The sequence below is a fragment of the Lithobates pipiens genome, unplaced genomic scaffold (genome assembly GCF_037356315.1).
Source record: "Lithobates pipiens isolate NorthernLeopardFrog02 unplaced genomic scaffold, aLitPip1_a1.2 Scaffold_23, whole genome shotgun sequence".
Classification (NCBI taxonomy): domain Eukaryota; kingdom Metazoa; phylum Chordata; class Amphibia; order Anura; family Ranidae; genus Lithobates; species Lithobates pipiens.
The window spans coordinates 166592121-166609823 of NW_027507785.1; the positions used below are offsets into that span (position 1 = coordinate 166592121).

General features: G+C 44.9%; 1 protein-coding gene across 6 annotated transcripts in view; it reads right to left on the reverse strand.

The window, feature by feature from the left end:
* Positions 1–17703, reverse strand: part of LOC143928001 (myomegalin-like) — a 426442-nt gene that overhangs the window by 73529 nt on the left and 335210 nt on the right. For all 6 annotated transcript variants that reach the window (XM_077452562.1, XM_077452560.1, XM_077452558.1 and 3 more), the window contains 3 exons: positions 12037–12454; positions 7537–7772; positions 2878–3101 (listed from right to left, as the gene is read on the reverse strand). In XM_077452562.1, the coding sequence (XP_077308688.1) occupies positions 2878–3101; positions 7537–7772; positions 12037–12454 (878 nt within the window). The remainder of the gene's footprint in view (positions 1–2877; positions 3102–7536; positions 7773–12036; positions 12455–17703) is intronic.

Here is a 17703-nt window from a genome sequence, read left to right on the forward strand (position 1 = left end):
GGGGGTAGGGGGCTACCCTGGACCTAACACTAACTGCCCTGACACTTTTTACAGTCACAACTGACACTAAATGCAGTGATCAGTAAATAAATGATCACTGCAATCAGTGACACTGTGCCTGGGGGGGTGGGTGATCGGGGGGTGACTGGGGGTAAAAGTGTGCCTATGTGTACCTATGTGTCAGTGTAGTGTTGGTGCACTTACTATGACGTCTTCTCTCCTCGCCAGCCGGTCAAAAAGACCGCCTCGAGGAGAGTGACATCACTTCCTCCTGCCTGTGTTTACACTACACAGGCAGGGGAAGCTTCTCATTCGCCAGGAGCGATCGCGAGGGGATGGCCAGAAACCAACGTCCATCCCCTCATCCCGGATCGCTCCTGAAGCGAAACGGACCGTCACAGCCAGCGGGAGGGGGTCCAATCGGGTACGTGCTTGTGCCTGTCCGTGCCATTGTGCCGACGTATATTTACATGCGGCGGTCCTTAAGTGGTTAAGCACATCACTTGCAAAATAAATTTTGCAATTGGAATTGAATATATGTTTTTTTGCACATTTATTTGACCTTTCACTGGCTACATGCTTGTTTATGAATCTAATTTTGTTATTGTTTTTTTGGCACATTTAGTTCAAGCCTAGAACTTGGTAAAGCAATTTCGTAATTGGAGTTGTATATAAGCATTTTTGCACATTTTGAATTTTCACTGGCTACATGCTTGTCTATGAAGTTTCACAAATTTATTGTGTTTTTTGCACATCTATATTCACACTAGCACTTTACTATTACCCAATTAAGCTTGTTTGCACTGTGGTATTCCCATTTTCTTTCACATTTTTGACTTATGTCATGAACAGCAGCAGCACATTTTTCACTAATTACCATATATAGTGTGGGTGAATTACTGTTTATTACTCCCTGTCAACACCTTCAGGGGTGCCGTGCACTCAGCCACAAGGGAAGCCCTCTCAGCCTCAGACCAGGTATGTGACACCTATATTTGTGAGACTGGTAAACTTGGTACTTATACATAGGGGTATACTCCTAATTGTGTTGTAGAGAAGCCTTTTTATAATGAAGTTCAGCTCATCTTCAGCTTTATGCTGTTCTCTTCTAACTCTGACAGAAACTGCTGGAACAGTATATTGCTATGCTGGATGCCAGATAATCATACCACCCTCCTGTCCTATGCCCAACTGTTCCTGTCAGAGCAAGATCACTTGCTCACTCCTGTGTCTGTGATTGTGTCACAGGCAGGGATTAGGCTCAGAGAATAGTAGCTATAGCAGTGAAGAGGCTCCCATCGTCCAGCTGGATAAGTGAACAAGCAGATCACCCTGGGGCTCACCTGAGGTCCTAACCCGTGTTCACCAGAGCTCCTGATGGTGGCGGTAGGTTTGGTTGTGCGTTAGTACCAGGTTGCTGACCTCGGGATCACCCCACCAGGAGGTGAGAAAGCCAGAGTCCAGTAGCAAATATAGCAGACAGGGATCAAGCAGAAGTGTAGTCAGTAAACAAGTCAAAGGTTGGTAACAAGTGCTTGTAGGTTGGGATCAAGCAGAAGCATAGCCGAACAACAAGTCACAGGTCGGTAAAAGGTGATAGCGAAAATATGGACGGCAGCAAGAGTTACAAAAGCAAGATATTGGCTTGGGACAGCACAATATTCTGACAAACAGGAAGTGCACAGACATAGCTTAAATCAGGAAGATCTTGGAAGGAGCAAAAAGTTCAAGATTCATATGAATGAATGAAATACTTGTATAGCGCGCAATGCGAACTGAATCGCCTCATAAGGCAAGGTTGTCTAAGCAATCAGGTAGAGATCTGTCCAGCATCTTAGGTGGCTCAGAGAAAAGAGTTACTACCAAACACAGTCTGTCAGAATGAGAAAAAAAGTGTTTTGTGAGCATTTCCAAGCCGGTTGACATGTGAGAGCCAATGATTGTTGTGAGGGTACAAATCTACCAATTAAAGTGGAATTTGACCCAGGAGGCAAAGGCTTCTAAGCTCAGTCTGATTATGGCAGAGGCTCCAGCAACTGCCCCTTTAATTCAGCCCTAAGGATATATGACTACGGCTATATAATAATCTCTCTGGGGTCCTGGACATATTTAATATTTTGATGTGTAATTAGACTTTTTCCTATTTCTGTGTTTAGTTTTAAGTCTTATATCATCTATATTCAGTTTTTTTTTTCAGCTGGAACTTGATGGAACTCAGTTCCACCACCTCTGGCTCAGGCCTTCTGCTTCCTGCTTACCACTATTACTTGTAGACACAGAAGTCTGGTTTCTGTGTTTACAAGTGACAGCTTGTCTCCCAATGGTTCCCACAGGTCTGGTCAGATGGAAGATGCAGGTGCCTAGGGTGGAGTGTGGATGCCGACACCCTCATTGAAGGATCTACCTGCAAGTGAAAGAGGAGGAGCCAGCTACAGTGTGTGGTGAGGTACTATAGCCAGCTGGAAGCTTCAGATTAATACAGCAACAAAAGTAAGACATGTGGAAGATGGTGGATCTTTTAAGGGGGGGGGATGGTGGAGATGGGGGTAGTGGAGCAGGATTGCACGCAGAGGTCAGAGCTAAAGAACGGTGAAAGTGAGATGCGGATGGAGGATGAAGACGTATGCAGCTGTGGAAGAAGGCTGAACTCTGCACTCTGTGTGTAGAGCACACCTGAACTCTGAATGCAGCACACCCCTAAACTCTGCACTCCCCCTATTTTTTGAAGTTTGGAGGGTGTATATGTGTGTGTGTGTGGGGGGGGGTCGTGGTTCAGTTCCTGCGCCTATTTTCTGAGAAAAAAAGTCCTGCCTATATTTGCTATTAGTGAATTGATATATGGCCTCTGTGGGATAATATTGAGAAAAATAATAATACCTTTTTTCCATGGGCTTCTGTTCTAAATATTTGAAGGGATGACTGTAAATATTTCTCCATTTCTTCAACCAATGATTTGCTCTCCAACAGATGCTTCTTCAAAGCATGGAAATCATCAAAGTGACTTGTGACGTAAAATCCATTTTCCATTGTTACAGTGCCATCTAGAGTATCTGATTGAGGATGTGGTGAAGTATCTAAAGATTCTGAATGGCAACATGTGCCTAAAAAATAAAATTATATTTGATATTATTCTCTAAAAATGAAATCGGAATGATAATTAAAAAAAAAGATCAAAACAAGAAAGAAAAGGAAACAAACTGCAGAAGAAAGACTTGGATCACAGTTTACAGTATATTAGCCCTAAATATATGAAGAGAACTGTGAGAATCCAGGAAGAGCTCTTCATCAGCCAAAGTAGTAAACTAAGCTACCGTATTTATCGGCGTATAACACGCACTTTTTTCCCCTTAAAATCGGGGAAAATCATGGGTGCGTGTTATACGCCGATCCCCCCGCCGATCTGCGCTCTGTGGAGCGCTGCCGACATTTACCGAGCTGAGCTGAGTGTACTGTGTACTTGGCTCCGCTCTCAGTCACGCCCAGTCCCGCCTCCTAGCCTTTACGCCCTGCCATTGGCCCGGTGTTGTGTCCATCACAGGAGCCAGGACAAGGGGCGGGACGGGGGCGTTACTGCGAGCAGAGCCGAGTAGCCGAGTACCCTCGGCTCGGCTCGGTCTATGTCGGCGGCGGGAGGAGCCGAAGATCTCGACGGCGGCAGCGGGAGGAGCCTATGATCTCGGCAGCAGCGGCGGGAGGAGCCGAAGATCTCGACGGCAGCGGCGGGAGGAGCCGAAGATCACGGCGGGAGGAGACGAAGATGGCGGTGGCGGTAAATTTAAAACTAACCATACTGCAATTTTGTGGAAGGCTGCAAGGGGACAGTGTAGGGCTGCAGGAGAACAGTGTAGAGTTGCAGGAGAACAGTGTAGGGCTGCAGGGGGACAGTGGAAGGCTGCAGGGGGACAGTGTAGGGCTGCAGGAGAACAGTGTAGGGCTGCAGGGGGACAGTGGAAGGCTGCAGGAGAACAATGTAGGGCTGCAGGGGGACAGTGGAAGGCTACATTGATGGGCATTTAAAATGTAAGGTTTTTTCCTTAAACTTGCCTCCTAAAAGTTTTTTTCCTTAAACTTTCCTCCTAAACTTGGGGTGCGTGTTATACGCCGGCGCGTGTTATACGCCGATAAATACGGTAATTATGCCAGTTTCTTGTGTGTTATAAAAGCAAATGATTAGGGTAATTTTTAGTATAATTTATACTCTGTGTTCACCAATTCCCAAAATTAAATCATAACAGCTTTAGGTCAGTTATATTTTTAGATCTATTTTTTTTAAGTTGATACCTTTTTAAACTGTTTTATGTGTGCTTTAATTTTGTTGGGGAATTCTGCACATGGCTTCAGTCAGACTACAGGCCTGACAGTGGTTATGATCTTATCCCCCTCAGCTCCTCCAAAAATATGTAAAAGAGTAAGGAATGGCAGTTATTTATGGGATTAGGAATGGGAAACTCTTTATTGCCCCTATACCCAACCAACTTGTTACAGGTAGGATGAGTTATCTTGCCCTAAGTTAGCCTGTTATGACTAAAGCCAGCCATAGACACTTTGAATCTCAGCTGGTTCTTGAGCCCTTCAAGGTGGGCATCAAGCAATCCACATAGCACAGCACATTTTTTTCTTCTCAATTCCTTCAAGGTGTCACTCAACATTTTTCAAGTGTTGTAAACTATTTTTATGCCTGTAAGTTGGACTGCTGGAGTGGGCAAAGATTCTGCGGTGTCCCTCCTAAATGAAAATACTTGTCAGCAAGGTGTGTAGTGATATGGGACAATACACTACACATGGGAACTCTGTACATTTAACCGCTGCTGCACACAGTGAACAGCTCATCTCTAAGCTGGGGTACCGCCATAGTGTTTGATTTTTACATGAACGAGGCCCCGCCTGGTCCCAGGCTTTGATGACCATGTACACGCGAAAAGAACAGTGTAGGCCCTGCCCACTGACACAAATTGTAGAAATGATTTTTGCATTTGCTGAACAACAATGCGAGGGACACGGTTACCGTATTTATCGGCGTATAACACACACTTTTTTTCCCCTTAAAATCAGGGGAAATCGTGGGTGCATGTTATACACTGATCCCTCGCCGTTGCGAGCCTCTGGACCAGAGGCTCTTTACCGAGATCGGTGATGCAATGTGTTAGACTGACACACCACGCAACCGATCCCCATGCTGCGTGCGGCTGATCCTGTTGGACATCATATGATGCCCAGTCAGGATAACTGAACCACTTCCCGGCCGTCGTTCTGCTATAGGCTGGGTGGGTGGTAGCCCAGGTGGAAGTGGGAGCTGGGTACCTGCTCCTCCGACCCTAAAAAATGACATGCCAAATGTGGCATGTCAGAGGGTTAGGATTGCTTTAATTTAATGGTGGTGTTTTCAGCTTGTATAAGAGAAGTGTGAACATCAAGCTTTGACAAAGCATTTGCAGAGCTTTTAGCAAGCTTTCTTGCAGCTTTTAAAGTACCATTCAACTTCAGTTTGTAAATGTTGAACACAGATGCTAATGGGAGTGTTGATTGCCACTCAAAGCAAGCTGTTAGCAGGCTTCAGCAGGCATTCAACAAGCTTCAAGAAGTGCTATAGCCTGCTAGCAGCTTAAAGTGGCAATCAGGGGGCATGGCCGAGCGAGGCATGTAAGAGGACGTACTGCTGTTAGCTCCACCGAACATCCTGAGGAATCTCAGCTACAGCACCGTCATCCTGCGACCTACAGCCTTGGGTCAGACACCACTAAACTCCGGAATCCCCTGAGTATAAGGCCAGTATTTGTGTGTTTCACAATGTCCAGACGTGGACAGGGCTCCGAATCCCGCTGGATATCCCGGCCCAAGATGGTGACCTCCCACCCCACTCTGCCAAGGAAGCAGCCCAGCGCTTCTTTGGTAATAGGGGGAAAGACACTCCATCCACCCCAGGGCCTAGTGGATATGATCTGGAGGAGGACAACAGGGATCTGGATGACTTCCCTCCGATCCTGGCTCATCCACCTGCTCTGTCCTCCCTGTCTCACAGCCCCACACAATCAGCCAATCTGGCGGCGTCCAGCATGCAGAACAATGATGATAACACTGAGCCAACAATCAGGGATGTACTGGCTGCAGTCACTACCTGCAATTCCTCTATTACTAACCTAGTGGGGGGAGGTAAAAAGCATGAAAATGGAAATATCATTTGTACGTCAGGATATGCAAAAGCTGCTGAACACACATCTGCAGTGGAGGGGTACATTAGCACACTGGAGGATGAATGGCAGCCATTGCAGAGGGATGTTAAATACACTCACTCCATGGTGGCCTCCAATGCATCTAGACTAGAGGACATGAAGAACTGCCTCCACAGAAACAACGTATGCGTGGAGGGCATCCCGGAAAGGGCAGAAGGCAAGAACGCTGTGGCGTTTATCGAAGCATGGTTAGCTGACATGAATTTTCACACATGTTCACAGTTGAGAGAGCCCACAGGGTCCCAACACGCCCGCCACCACAAGGCGCACGCCCAAGACCCTTCCTGTTCTGTCTGATCAATTACAGAGACAGGGACACCATACTGTCCAAAGCCAGGGTTGCTCCTTCTCGCAACGTGGATAATGCAAAAATATCACTGTTCCCTGATTTCTCGGCAGAAGTACAAAGGCAAAGGGCAAAATTCCTGGATATCAGGAAACGTCTGAGGGCAGTGAATGTTCAGTATTTTATGTTATACCCAGCAAAATTGAAGGTAATCGCCAATGGATCGTTGCATTTTTTTGACACATAGACAAGCCTGGAGGAAGGAGCTTATGCCTTATAATATTCTATTTTATTTTATTTTATTTTATGTTAGCTTCATTTATTTTATCTTATGTTAGCTTAAACTTAGTTTTGTTTGTTTTAAGTTCTAAAAAAAACGAGGTTATATGTGCCTATCACTAGGTAACTGCATTATATGTATGTTTGATTTTATTTATAATCCTAGTGTGGGAAAATAAGTGTACCCCCTTATTGTAACTCAGTTACCCATTTTTCCAATCAATAAAAAAAGTTTTGAAAGCAAAAAAGTGGCAATCGGCATTCCCATTAGGAGCTGTGTTCAACATTTACAAACTGGAGCTGAATAGTACTTTAAAAGCTTTAGGCTGGGTTCACACATGTGCGGCCGCGGGTTCGTGCCTGGGATCTGGTGCATGTCTGTTCACCAGTTTAGGTGCGATTCAGGTAAGAATTTTTGCCTAAATTCGCACACCTTAACCGCACCCAAACACGTACTGGACCCTTTTAAATCCGGACCGCGACCGCCCAGGACATGTTTCCGTTGGGAGCAGGTCACACTTGCCTGTCATGTGAATTTGATAGGGGGAAACCCGCATCCAATTTGCATATGTGGGAACCCAGCCTCAACAAAGCTTACTGAAAGCTCTGCAAATGCTGTGTCAAAGCTTACTGTTCACACTTATACAAGCTAAAGCCCATGTGCAACTGTCCTAATGGAATGGAACTGAAAGGTAAAAAATGCATATTCATTTTTCTGTGTAATAGAAAGCAAATACTTACTGCTGCTTAGTTTCACTTGAAGTTTTTTTGCAAGTTGGTTTACTTTAGTGAGATTCTGTCTAAAATTCCTTCCCATACAGTAGTCTATATCATTAGTTTGGAGCATCTCTTCAATTGATTTTATATTTTCCTCCTGATGCAGAGTCAAAATGTGGCAAATACTTTCTCCTTCTTTCATCCTCTGCCGCATAAATGAAAGCTCCCGTGATTGCTCCTGAATAAGCCATTCATATTTTCTAAAACAGGGAAAAACTTGTAAGCTTTCACACAGATACAGTGGAACCTTAGAAAATAAGATTTCATATTTCAAATATACCTGATTTTACTTGGGTGAACTCGCAAATTTTAATAATCACGGTTAAAAGAGAAGTAGGGGACTTGTAAAAAAATTACTTACCTAGGTGGATGCAGCATCGGTTCAAAGCTGCAGTTGTACCCTGCCAACTCCAGGCCAAGAACTAAGCAATGAAACACTGCAGATTGCTCAGCTCTCATGCTCCGTGCTCTACCCCTCCAGTACGCACTAGAGCGCTGGGATGTGGAGGGGAGGGAGGGACTGGCTCAGGCTCTCAGCGGATTGCTGAGAGACCGAGCCAGGTGCCAGTCCAGGGTTCTGGGTGGATCCCCACCATATAGATCTTTTCAAAGCCTGGACTGGCTCTGTGACCAGCTCTGAAAATGGGTCACAGGAGTGCAGAACAAACTGCACTCCTGTGATCCATAATAGAAGTACAGCCAAAAAGCTTTGGCTATACTTCTTTAATGAATATAGAATGTTTAAATCTTTATTTAATAATTATATTTAATGCCCATATAATATTCAATAAAGTGCTTTAGGGCCGGTTCACACAGCGAGCCGCGGCGAGGCGTCTCCGACTTACCTCGCCGCGACTTGCGGGGAGCTCAGCGGCGACTTGCAGAGGACTTCTGCATAGAAGTCAATGCAAGTCGCCCCCGAAGTCGCCCCGAAGTAGTACAGGAACCTTTTTTCTGAGTCGGAGCGACTCGAGTCGCTCCTCTCAGAACGGTTCCATAGTACTGAATGGGGGCGACTTGCGGGAGCGAGGCGAGGCGAGCCGTGTCGCCTCGCCTCGCGTCGCAGTGTGAACCGGCCCTTGATATGAACATCAAATAATTTGTGTCAGAGAATTCCTGTAAGACATCAGAAATGTCCAAGCGAGAGGCATTTTCCAAAGAATGGTAAACTGCCTTTTTAAGGATGCCTCCGACTGATCCTTCAGCTGTTCCCTGTGTCCTGCATTCATCCTGTGTGTCCTCTTGTTGCTGCCCCGGCTTGCTCCTGACCTGATCTTGGATTCTACTTCTGACTTGGGCTCTGCTTATGATTCGGTACCTCGCTGCCCACCTGTTAACAACTCTAGCTATTCCTGTGACCATGCTTCTCTCTCTGATCCTGGCTCCTCTTCCTGTTCAAGTGCCTGCCCGGCTGTCTGCTATACCAGCTCTGCGCACTGCAGTGTTCTCCTGTCTCAAGTCTGCTTAGAGCTTTGACAAGCCACATGTCCAGGACCCATGCATGTGGAGTGCCTCTTTAACATCGGCTGGACCACTGAGCACAGTTACTGTTCCTGATGTTCTGCCAGCCTTCCTAGGACCACATCTCCAGCTGCAAACTCTCCTATCAAAACCTGCTGGCACTCATGTTCCTCCTGTCCATCAGTACCCTCTGTTTAACTCTCAGTGGGGCCTAGGCTGGAGATACAAGTGAGGCCAACCTCGTCATTTAGGGCTCCTATCACATACATGACAATTAGTGTAAAAACAATGTAGACATCATTTGCACAGGAGCAACTATTTTGTATTGGAAAATCATAGCTTGTACGTCAGATATTGATTTACAATTTTCCTCTGGCAGAAAATCCTTTAACGTAAATATGATTGCAGAAAAGGGACGAAAACTTGGGTCTTGTATCCTAGGTGGAAAGTTAGGATTTACTACAACTGCCATCAAAAGAGATTGCATATTTGAGGAAAGGGAAGTACCTTTTGTTCTTTGGATAACCTTTATTGTTGTCCCTGTCAGTGGGTGATTTTTAGCTGGTTATGGGTAGTCAACAGAGTGTCTCGAGGGGTGACAAAGCCTGCTCTAGGATCACCCAGCTTTTTGACCCTGTGCAATGTGTACAGACTTCAATGACCTAACCCACGTGGGGGGAGAAGGGGTCACTGGTAATACCACACACAAAAAGAATAAAACAAAAAAAACTAACAACAAATCAACCCCTAACGCGATGGCTCATGAACCAGTCAACAACACCCTATAAGGATCTCAGAGCATCTTCCTGTAAGTGTTACACTGAAATAAGTGAAAAGGCATAATAAGAATAAAGGGGCGGGGATCAAGGGCCCAAGTCACCCGCTGAAATAGGGTTCCTCCATCCATCTTGACCAGACCTTAAAGGGGTTGTAAAGGTTCATTTTTTATTTTCTAAATAGGTTCCTTTAAGCTAGTGCATTGTTGGTTCACTTATCTTTTCCTTCGATTTCCCTTCTAAATGTTTTTTTTCTTTGTTTTCTTTGTCTGAATTTCTTACTTCCTGTTCCTCCTCAGTAAGCTGTTCAGTAAGCTGTTCTGAGGAGAAACAGGAAGTGAGATATTCAGACAAAGAAAAAAAACATTTAGAAGGGAAATCGAAGGAAAAGGTAAGTGAACCAACAATGCACTAGCTTAGAGGAACCTATGTAGAAAATAAAAAATGAACCTTTACAACCCCTTTAAGAAATGTAATCTTTATATCTCTATGAACATATGTATCTCGGTAGAGAAAGGTTTTTGATGATGTTTTTAGTGGTGTCCGCAGTAATTGGGGTCAGAGAAAACTTCGGCAGTTGTGGGATGTTGGTGTGGATATCTTCTTTTTTCTTTTGTTGACCGAGGTTGGCTGCATTTTCTGATGAATTGTTTTCCTGATGGTTTTTAATTTTGTTGATGAAAAAATCTGATAACTCGTTGCAGAAGTCTTGGGTTTCGTTTGCTGGGGGCTCTAAGCACACCGGGTTCATCAATTGAGCGACTATTTTAAAAAGTTCCCGAGGGTGGTTTAGGGCTGTTGAGATCGCATTTGAGAAATTATCCTTTTTAGCTTTGAAGATTGCTTTGTGATAATTCTCTGTGAGTCCTTTGTAGTATGTGTGGCTTTCCTCGGTAGGATTTCTTATCCATGTTCTTTCCGCTCTTCTGCGTTCTTGCTTTAGTAGAGAGAGGGAGCCATTAAAAAATCCAGAGTTTTTTCTCCTGATGAGTGTCCTGCGTTTTGGAGCTACTGAGTCTGCTGATTGTAGTAATACCTTGTTAAGGGAGCCGAGTGTCTGCACCGATGAATGGCTTAAATTCAGCATTGCTATTTTGTTGGATAAAATGGTTTTGAAGGTTTCGGAGTGTTGTTTCTTCTGCGATCTGGTCCAATGCGTTGTTGTTGCAGGTTTCAGTATTTGGAGGGTGGTATTGGTGGAGATTTTGAATTTGATGGCGTGGTGTTCCGTCCACTGTAATGTTATGTTGTCGAGTATGTTGATGTCCATATTTTGTTTGAAGATGAGGTCCAGGGTGTGTCCTGAACCATGTGTGGGAGTCTTTATCAGTTGCTGAAGACCCAATTCTTCCAGTTGGTTGATGCAGGCAGTCCCGATAGGGTCTTGGGAATCGTTTGCCCAGAGGTTAAAATCCCAGAGTGCCAGGAAGTTTTTGGATTTCAGGGTGTGTATTACAATGAATTCCGTGAGGGGTGTACTGATGTTCTGATATGTAATGTTCTAGTACTGGTTATGAAAATATTAATGACTGTCTAAAGCAATAAAATGGGGGCAAATACCAAGTCAGACTAGTGCCTGTTAGAGCCTTACATTTAGTTGGTTAACTAAATATGACAAACTGGTATTTTGATTTTACATATTGGACGAAACATCGGAAAATTAAATATTTATTTAATTATTGTATTTATAATTCATTTTATGCTCTTTATAGAGTTGTTATGTGTTGTGTGGTAAAACAATGCACTGCTTCTTAAAAAAAAAAAAATCTGGCTATATTGTGAATTAAAAGAAATTCTAGCAATTGCTCAGCTTGGTTTAGTTGATGGATCTGTTGGAGGAAAGTAGTGACGTGGCAGAGGATAAACATCCTATGGTGTCCAGTTTATTGGACTGTGATAAATGAGTGAAGATACATTAGAACATGTCAGGATTTTTTTGTTGTCTGTGTTTCCATAGGGTAGATTTCCTTTCTGTGAAAATGTCAGGTGCCAGAAAGAGCAGAAAGAAAACAACCTGTATCAGGACATGAACACCATGTCAAATCTCACTAAAAAAATCACCTCAACATGGACACAGAAATAAGTAAAACAGAAATTCTAACCCTTCCCCGTGCTTTTAGAAATAAGAACACAACTGTTTTAACATAACTTGAGCTGTCATTCTCAATTTTGAATAATGTATACCTTTAAAATATATCAGCTTAATTTATTAAATTGTGCTACTTACCCAGCCTCTTTATTTGAACTCATTTTGGAATCATTCCCTATATCTTTCTGAAACTGATAAAATTGCATCTCCAGTACAAATACTCTTTGAGCTAGCTGGTCTAAACTTCTTGGAGGATTCATTCCCGTGGCATCTGACCAACAACAGCCTTCATGTTCATCTGCAAGACCATATAATGTGGAACCATGGGATGAATAATAACTTTGATTTTGAAGAACCTGTATTAGGTTTTGTGACTTCTCCAATTGTGCCCTCAAAGTCTTCACTAGCTGTTTCAGAACAGTGGCATCTTCTGATGATTTATTGACGTCAGTGTTTCTGTTAGTTTGTTGAAAGTGAATTTTCCCCAAAGGCGAGCTAGTAGTCTCACTGGACCAGTTATTGCCCTCTGTAAACAAGTCATCATCCTCATCGAAGTCTAAGGAAAGAAATTTTATTTCAAATTTAAGACAGAAAAGTTCTAGGACTATTATACATGATGTACTGTATGTCGTTAACTATGGTCAACGTTTTTATATGTTGTTGAATTTTTCTGGTCACATGCAAAACAAGATTATTATACTTACCGTATATACTCGAGTATAAGCCGAGATTTTCAGCCTCTTTTTTGAGGCTGAAAGTGCCCCCCTCGGCTTATACTCGAGTCATCGCTGTCAGCGTGTCGAGCAGACAGACAGCGGCCATTCTATCATTCAAAAGCCGCGCCTCCGGCTCCGCCTTCGCCTGTGATAGGCGGAACACTGAATTTCCCAGCAGCCTGTGTTCCGCCTATCACAGACATCGTATCATCCTCGTACTACGGACGAGGATGATACGATGTCCGTGATAGGCGGAACACAGGCTGCTGGGAAATTCAGTGTTCCGCCTATCACAGGCGAAGGCGGAGGCTTTTGAATTTTACAATGGCCGCCGAGGCGCCGACGAAGAGGGCACGGGACGGAGGCAAGGCAAGGCACGGCACGGGACGGGACGGGACGGGACGGAGGCAAGGCAAGGCACGACACGGGACGGAGGCAAGGCACGGCAGCAAGGCACGGCACGGGACGGAGGCAAGGAGGCAAGGCACGGGACGGAGGCTCGGGACAAAGGCTCGGGACACAGGTAGGCTGGACACACACACACACACACACACACACACACACACACACACACACACACACACACACGGATGGATGGATGGAGACACACACACACAGGGATGGATGGATGGAGACACACACACACAGGGATGGATGGATGGATGGATGGAGACACACACACACAGGGATGGATGGATGGATGGATGGAGACACACACACACAGGGATGGATGGATGGATGGACACACACACACACAGGGATGGATGGATGGATGGACACACACACACACAGGGATGGATGGACGGACACACAGGGATGGACGGACACACAGGGATGGACGGACACACAGGGATGGACGGACACACACACAGGGATGGACAGGCATGTCTTACCCTCGGCTTATACACGAGTCAATAAGTTTGCCAGTTTTTTTGGGGGTAAATTGGGGGCCTCGGCTTATATTCGGGTCGGCCTATACTCGAGTATATACGGTACTTATAAAATATAATTTTAAAATCCAATTTTTAGCGTTAATTAAAGGCCACAGGACAGGATATAATTGCGTTATATTATTGCTGCCTACAGGAGGACACTGGCAAACAAAAAAAGTTGTCGGCCACGCAGAAATAACCTCTCCCACTCCCAGCAGGTGTCATTAAAAAATAAATAAAAGCAATACTTTAAAATGTGTTATTTGCTGTTCATTAACGCACAAGTAGGGCCAAATCTCTTTTGGTAGTACTTCTCCTGTGTGTCACAGTAGTGCACTTAGTTCTGCACTCCTGTGGCCTGTATTCAACTGACAGCTATCAGCTGACATCACTTAGCCACTCCACACCCTGGAGGTATCCCAACTTTAATGTGGGATCCACCCAGATTCCTGTCTGACAGCTGGCTCAGCCTCTCAGAATGCCGCTGAGAGCCTGAGCCAACCACTCCCACCTCTCCACAGCCTGGCCCTCTAGTGAGCTGGAGACAGAGAGTCACTGGCTCTCTGCTCACTAAAGACTGAGAACCAATCTGGTCTTTGATCACCCAGTTCTTGGTATTGCTGGTGGCAGGGGACAGATGCAGCATTGGATTGATACTGCATTCACCTAGGTGAGTATGTATGTTTATTCTTTTTTATTCCAAGAACCTTCTACTGGGCTGCCTGGAAGAAGAATAAATATTCATAACTCAACCTAGCTGTACTACCAGTGACACCTACTGGCGACAGTGAGAAATGCACAACCTAATTGAAATTAGGGAAAGACCAAATAAACTGTACAATCAGTCTGAGCTGTTTACAGCCCAGCCAAAAACTAAATTTACATGATACCCCTAATTTAGGACCAGGGGCAACATGTGCATTTACATTTTTTTCTAAAAGGCGCACTTATCCTTTAAGTACTCTTATTTTTTAATACATTATATTCTCATATGATTGGGATATCCAAAAGCAGTCAGACTAAGGGCTGAGCAACAGTAATACAACATTAAAAGGCTGTAAAGGACATGCCCAAAGTCAGCATCAGATGAGGCCTGAACATCTACCTGGTGAAATTTGAACATGAATGTATGAGCTGAGGATCAGGTGACAACTTTGCAAATCTTCAAACCACAGATCTAGTAGAGAGCACCTTGACAGAAAAGGATCCCTAATGTAATAATCCTGAAAAGTTGTTTAGCAAAGCCACTGAGAAATTGTTGAGCAAAAAGCAGTTTACTTTATACAGGGACCAATAGGATTTTAAAAAAAAGAGTCTATCTTTCTCAAGGAAGCAATGGCTGCTGGGTAAACCCATACAACATGAACAACATCCAGGCAGTGAACATTCAGGCAATACTTGAGCTAGACATAAAGATGGAAGAACAATATCCTGGTTGAGGTCAAAAGCTTAAACCACATCAGGAAGGAAAAGGGATTTTGTTCTCAGCACCACACTGTCACTTTGTGAGGTCAGAAAAGGTTCATTACATGACAAAGCAGCCAACCAAATTTAAATCTCATCAGTTGTACAGGAGGAGTTACATGTAAGACATTTGTGCAATAGTCTTAACCAAGGAATGGGAAGCTAACAGTCTTTGGAATAAGATCACAAGAGCAGAGAATTGTTCTTTGATGTTACTTTAAGCAGACCTTCTGTCCTTTTTTTCAACTTTACATCTATCAAATCTTCTGCCCTAGTTGTTTTACGTTTGAATAGTAAAATATTTTCTCCAGTCATCTTCCAGGACGGCACACTTAAGATGACGAGTCCCACCTGACAGGAAACACAATCAACAACAGAGTTTAATAGGCCACTCCCTTCCCTCTGTCCCTCAGTTATTGATTGTGTTTCCCACAGGATGGCAGCGAAAGCGTTTGTTATTTTCTATCTTTAGACCAAGGTCTGGGGCCGAGGTCTCCCCCTGGGATGCCAGACCTAAGGCAGTCAGTGGTGGCTGCAGGGTGTGACAGAGCTTGGCTCTTTCCAAGGGGGATCTTTCCCTTCCAAAGGATCTCAGGGAGGTACAGGTAACTGCAGTGGCAATGAGCCCCCCCGAGATGCTGGTGGCAGTGGACACGGTGAGGGTGTCCACAGCCCCATGGACCTTACATCCCACTCTACCTGACAGTGGTGGATGGCTTAGGAGAGGCCGCTTGAACCCCCCCTGTCTAAGGGGAGGGAGTAATGCACAGCGCCCAGGTCCGTTATGGCTGTAGCACCAAGCGATCCCATGCCTGCCGCTATGCTGAATCAGATGATGTAACTTCCGCGGAGTCCAGGCTATGATAAAATGGCTGTGAACAGAGCATCAGGATTACATATAAGCAGAAATGGAGCGAGAGTCCGTGCGATACTACCTCATTGGTCGGTCCACTAAAGGGATGCAGAAGGAGGACAGACTAAACCTGGCAGCAGCAGAGGTCACCACAGGGGGTGAGTGACCCGGCTGGTGGGGGGAGGAGATTTGGGTTGGCCCTATTTCCCTCTTCCCCGCAGGATACCCAAAGGGTAAAGACTCATACTGGGTTTTTATTTGTCTTTTACAGAGAACAAATGCCCTGCTCAGGGGATGGCCAGTAGGTCTAGGTCCAAAGCCATGGCAGAATCTAAGAGTTGTGATAACTGTAATGAAAAACTCCTGCAGGACCACACTAACATTTTTTGCTTTAGATACATCTATAGGTCAGTTGACAAGGAGTCTGCACAGGCTATGAAGGAATGCCTGGTGCTACAGGCTGAGATGCTGGCGACCCTCCAGTCCTTCAGAGTTACGGTCGAGAAGTGGCAAGATGCCCCTTTCACTAGGGAGACCTAGGCAAGTTGTACTGGGGGGTCCCAGGGATTGGACCCCTATTATTCTGATGAGGAAGAGGCGGAGGCCTCTGACCAGAACTCTCATGAAGAAGGAGAGGATTCGGACCAAGATAGTCAACCTGAGATTAGATCTGAAGGTCATCTCATCGCAGCCAAAGGCAATCTATGCGTCAGAGGGTATTCAGACACCAGCTTCTCAGGTCTCAGCACAGAATAAACTATTCAGGGGACTCAGCAAACCTCAGGCCAAGTCTTTTCCAGTGCACCAGTCTCTTAAGGATATAATCCTAAGAGAATGGAAAGAACCTGAGCGTAAATTTTTAAAACCTAAGGCCTGGAAGCGTAGATGTCCTTTTAAAACAGGAAGAAGCAAAATTCTTTAAAATACGTTGTCTGGATGCTTCTTTGGCACAAGTATCCAAACGTTCAGATTTCTCCTTTGAGGTTTCCGGAAATATCCGGGATCAGATGGATAAGAGATCTGAAACCTTACTACGCAGAACCTGGGACGTCAATGCTGCAGCTATGGGTCCAGCAGTGGCTTTCGCTTGTGTTGCTAGAAACACGGACGCATGGGTCGGCAGGTTGTTGGACCATGTTGCAAGCAAAGACAAATCTAAGTTGGTGTTAGATTCTTTGGAAGTTATTGGTAAGGCAGTAGTCTACCTGGCAGATGCTGCAGTAGAAACAGTTAGAACAACTGCCAAATCAGCAGCTCTTCTAAATTCTTCTAGAAAAGCCCTTTGGGTAAAAACATGGGATGGAGATTTTACCTCTGAGTCACGTCTCTGCGGGATCCCCTTTGAGGGCTCTTTGCTCTTCGGGGTAAGGCCTAGAACAAGTCCTGTCCCAGTCGTCAGATAAGGGCAAAAATTTCCCGACAAAACTCAAGAGAGATAGGGGGAAGAACTTTTTTCGAGGCCTTCAGTCAAAAGACCGGTTTAAGGGTAAGAAGGAGCTAGGAAAAACTGGGTATTTGGTAAGGTCAAGGTAAAGGATGGAATCCTTTTTTCTGGGCCGGATCTTCCAACAAGGAGTCCAAATGACACCAACATAAAGGTTGGTGGAAGGCTCTCGTGGTTCCTCCTCCAATGGGAAAGAATCACACAGAGCCCTTACATTCTAAGTCTTGTAAGGGAGGTTTACAGTTTAGAATTCCTGTCCACCCCCCCCTCCAAACTTTATCCTTACCCATATTCCCAGGAATCCTCTGAAGGCAAGGAGCCTTTTGGGGAGTGTCAGCGAGCTCGCAGAACAGGAGGTTTTGTACTTACTGTACAAAAGGTTCCAGATAGAAAGAG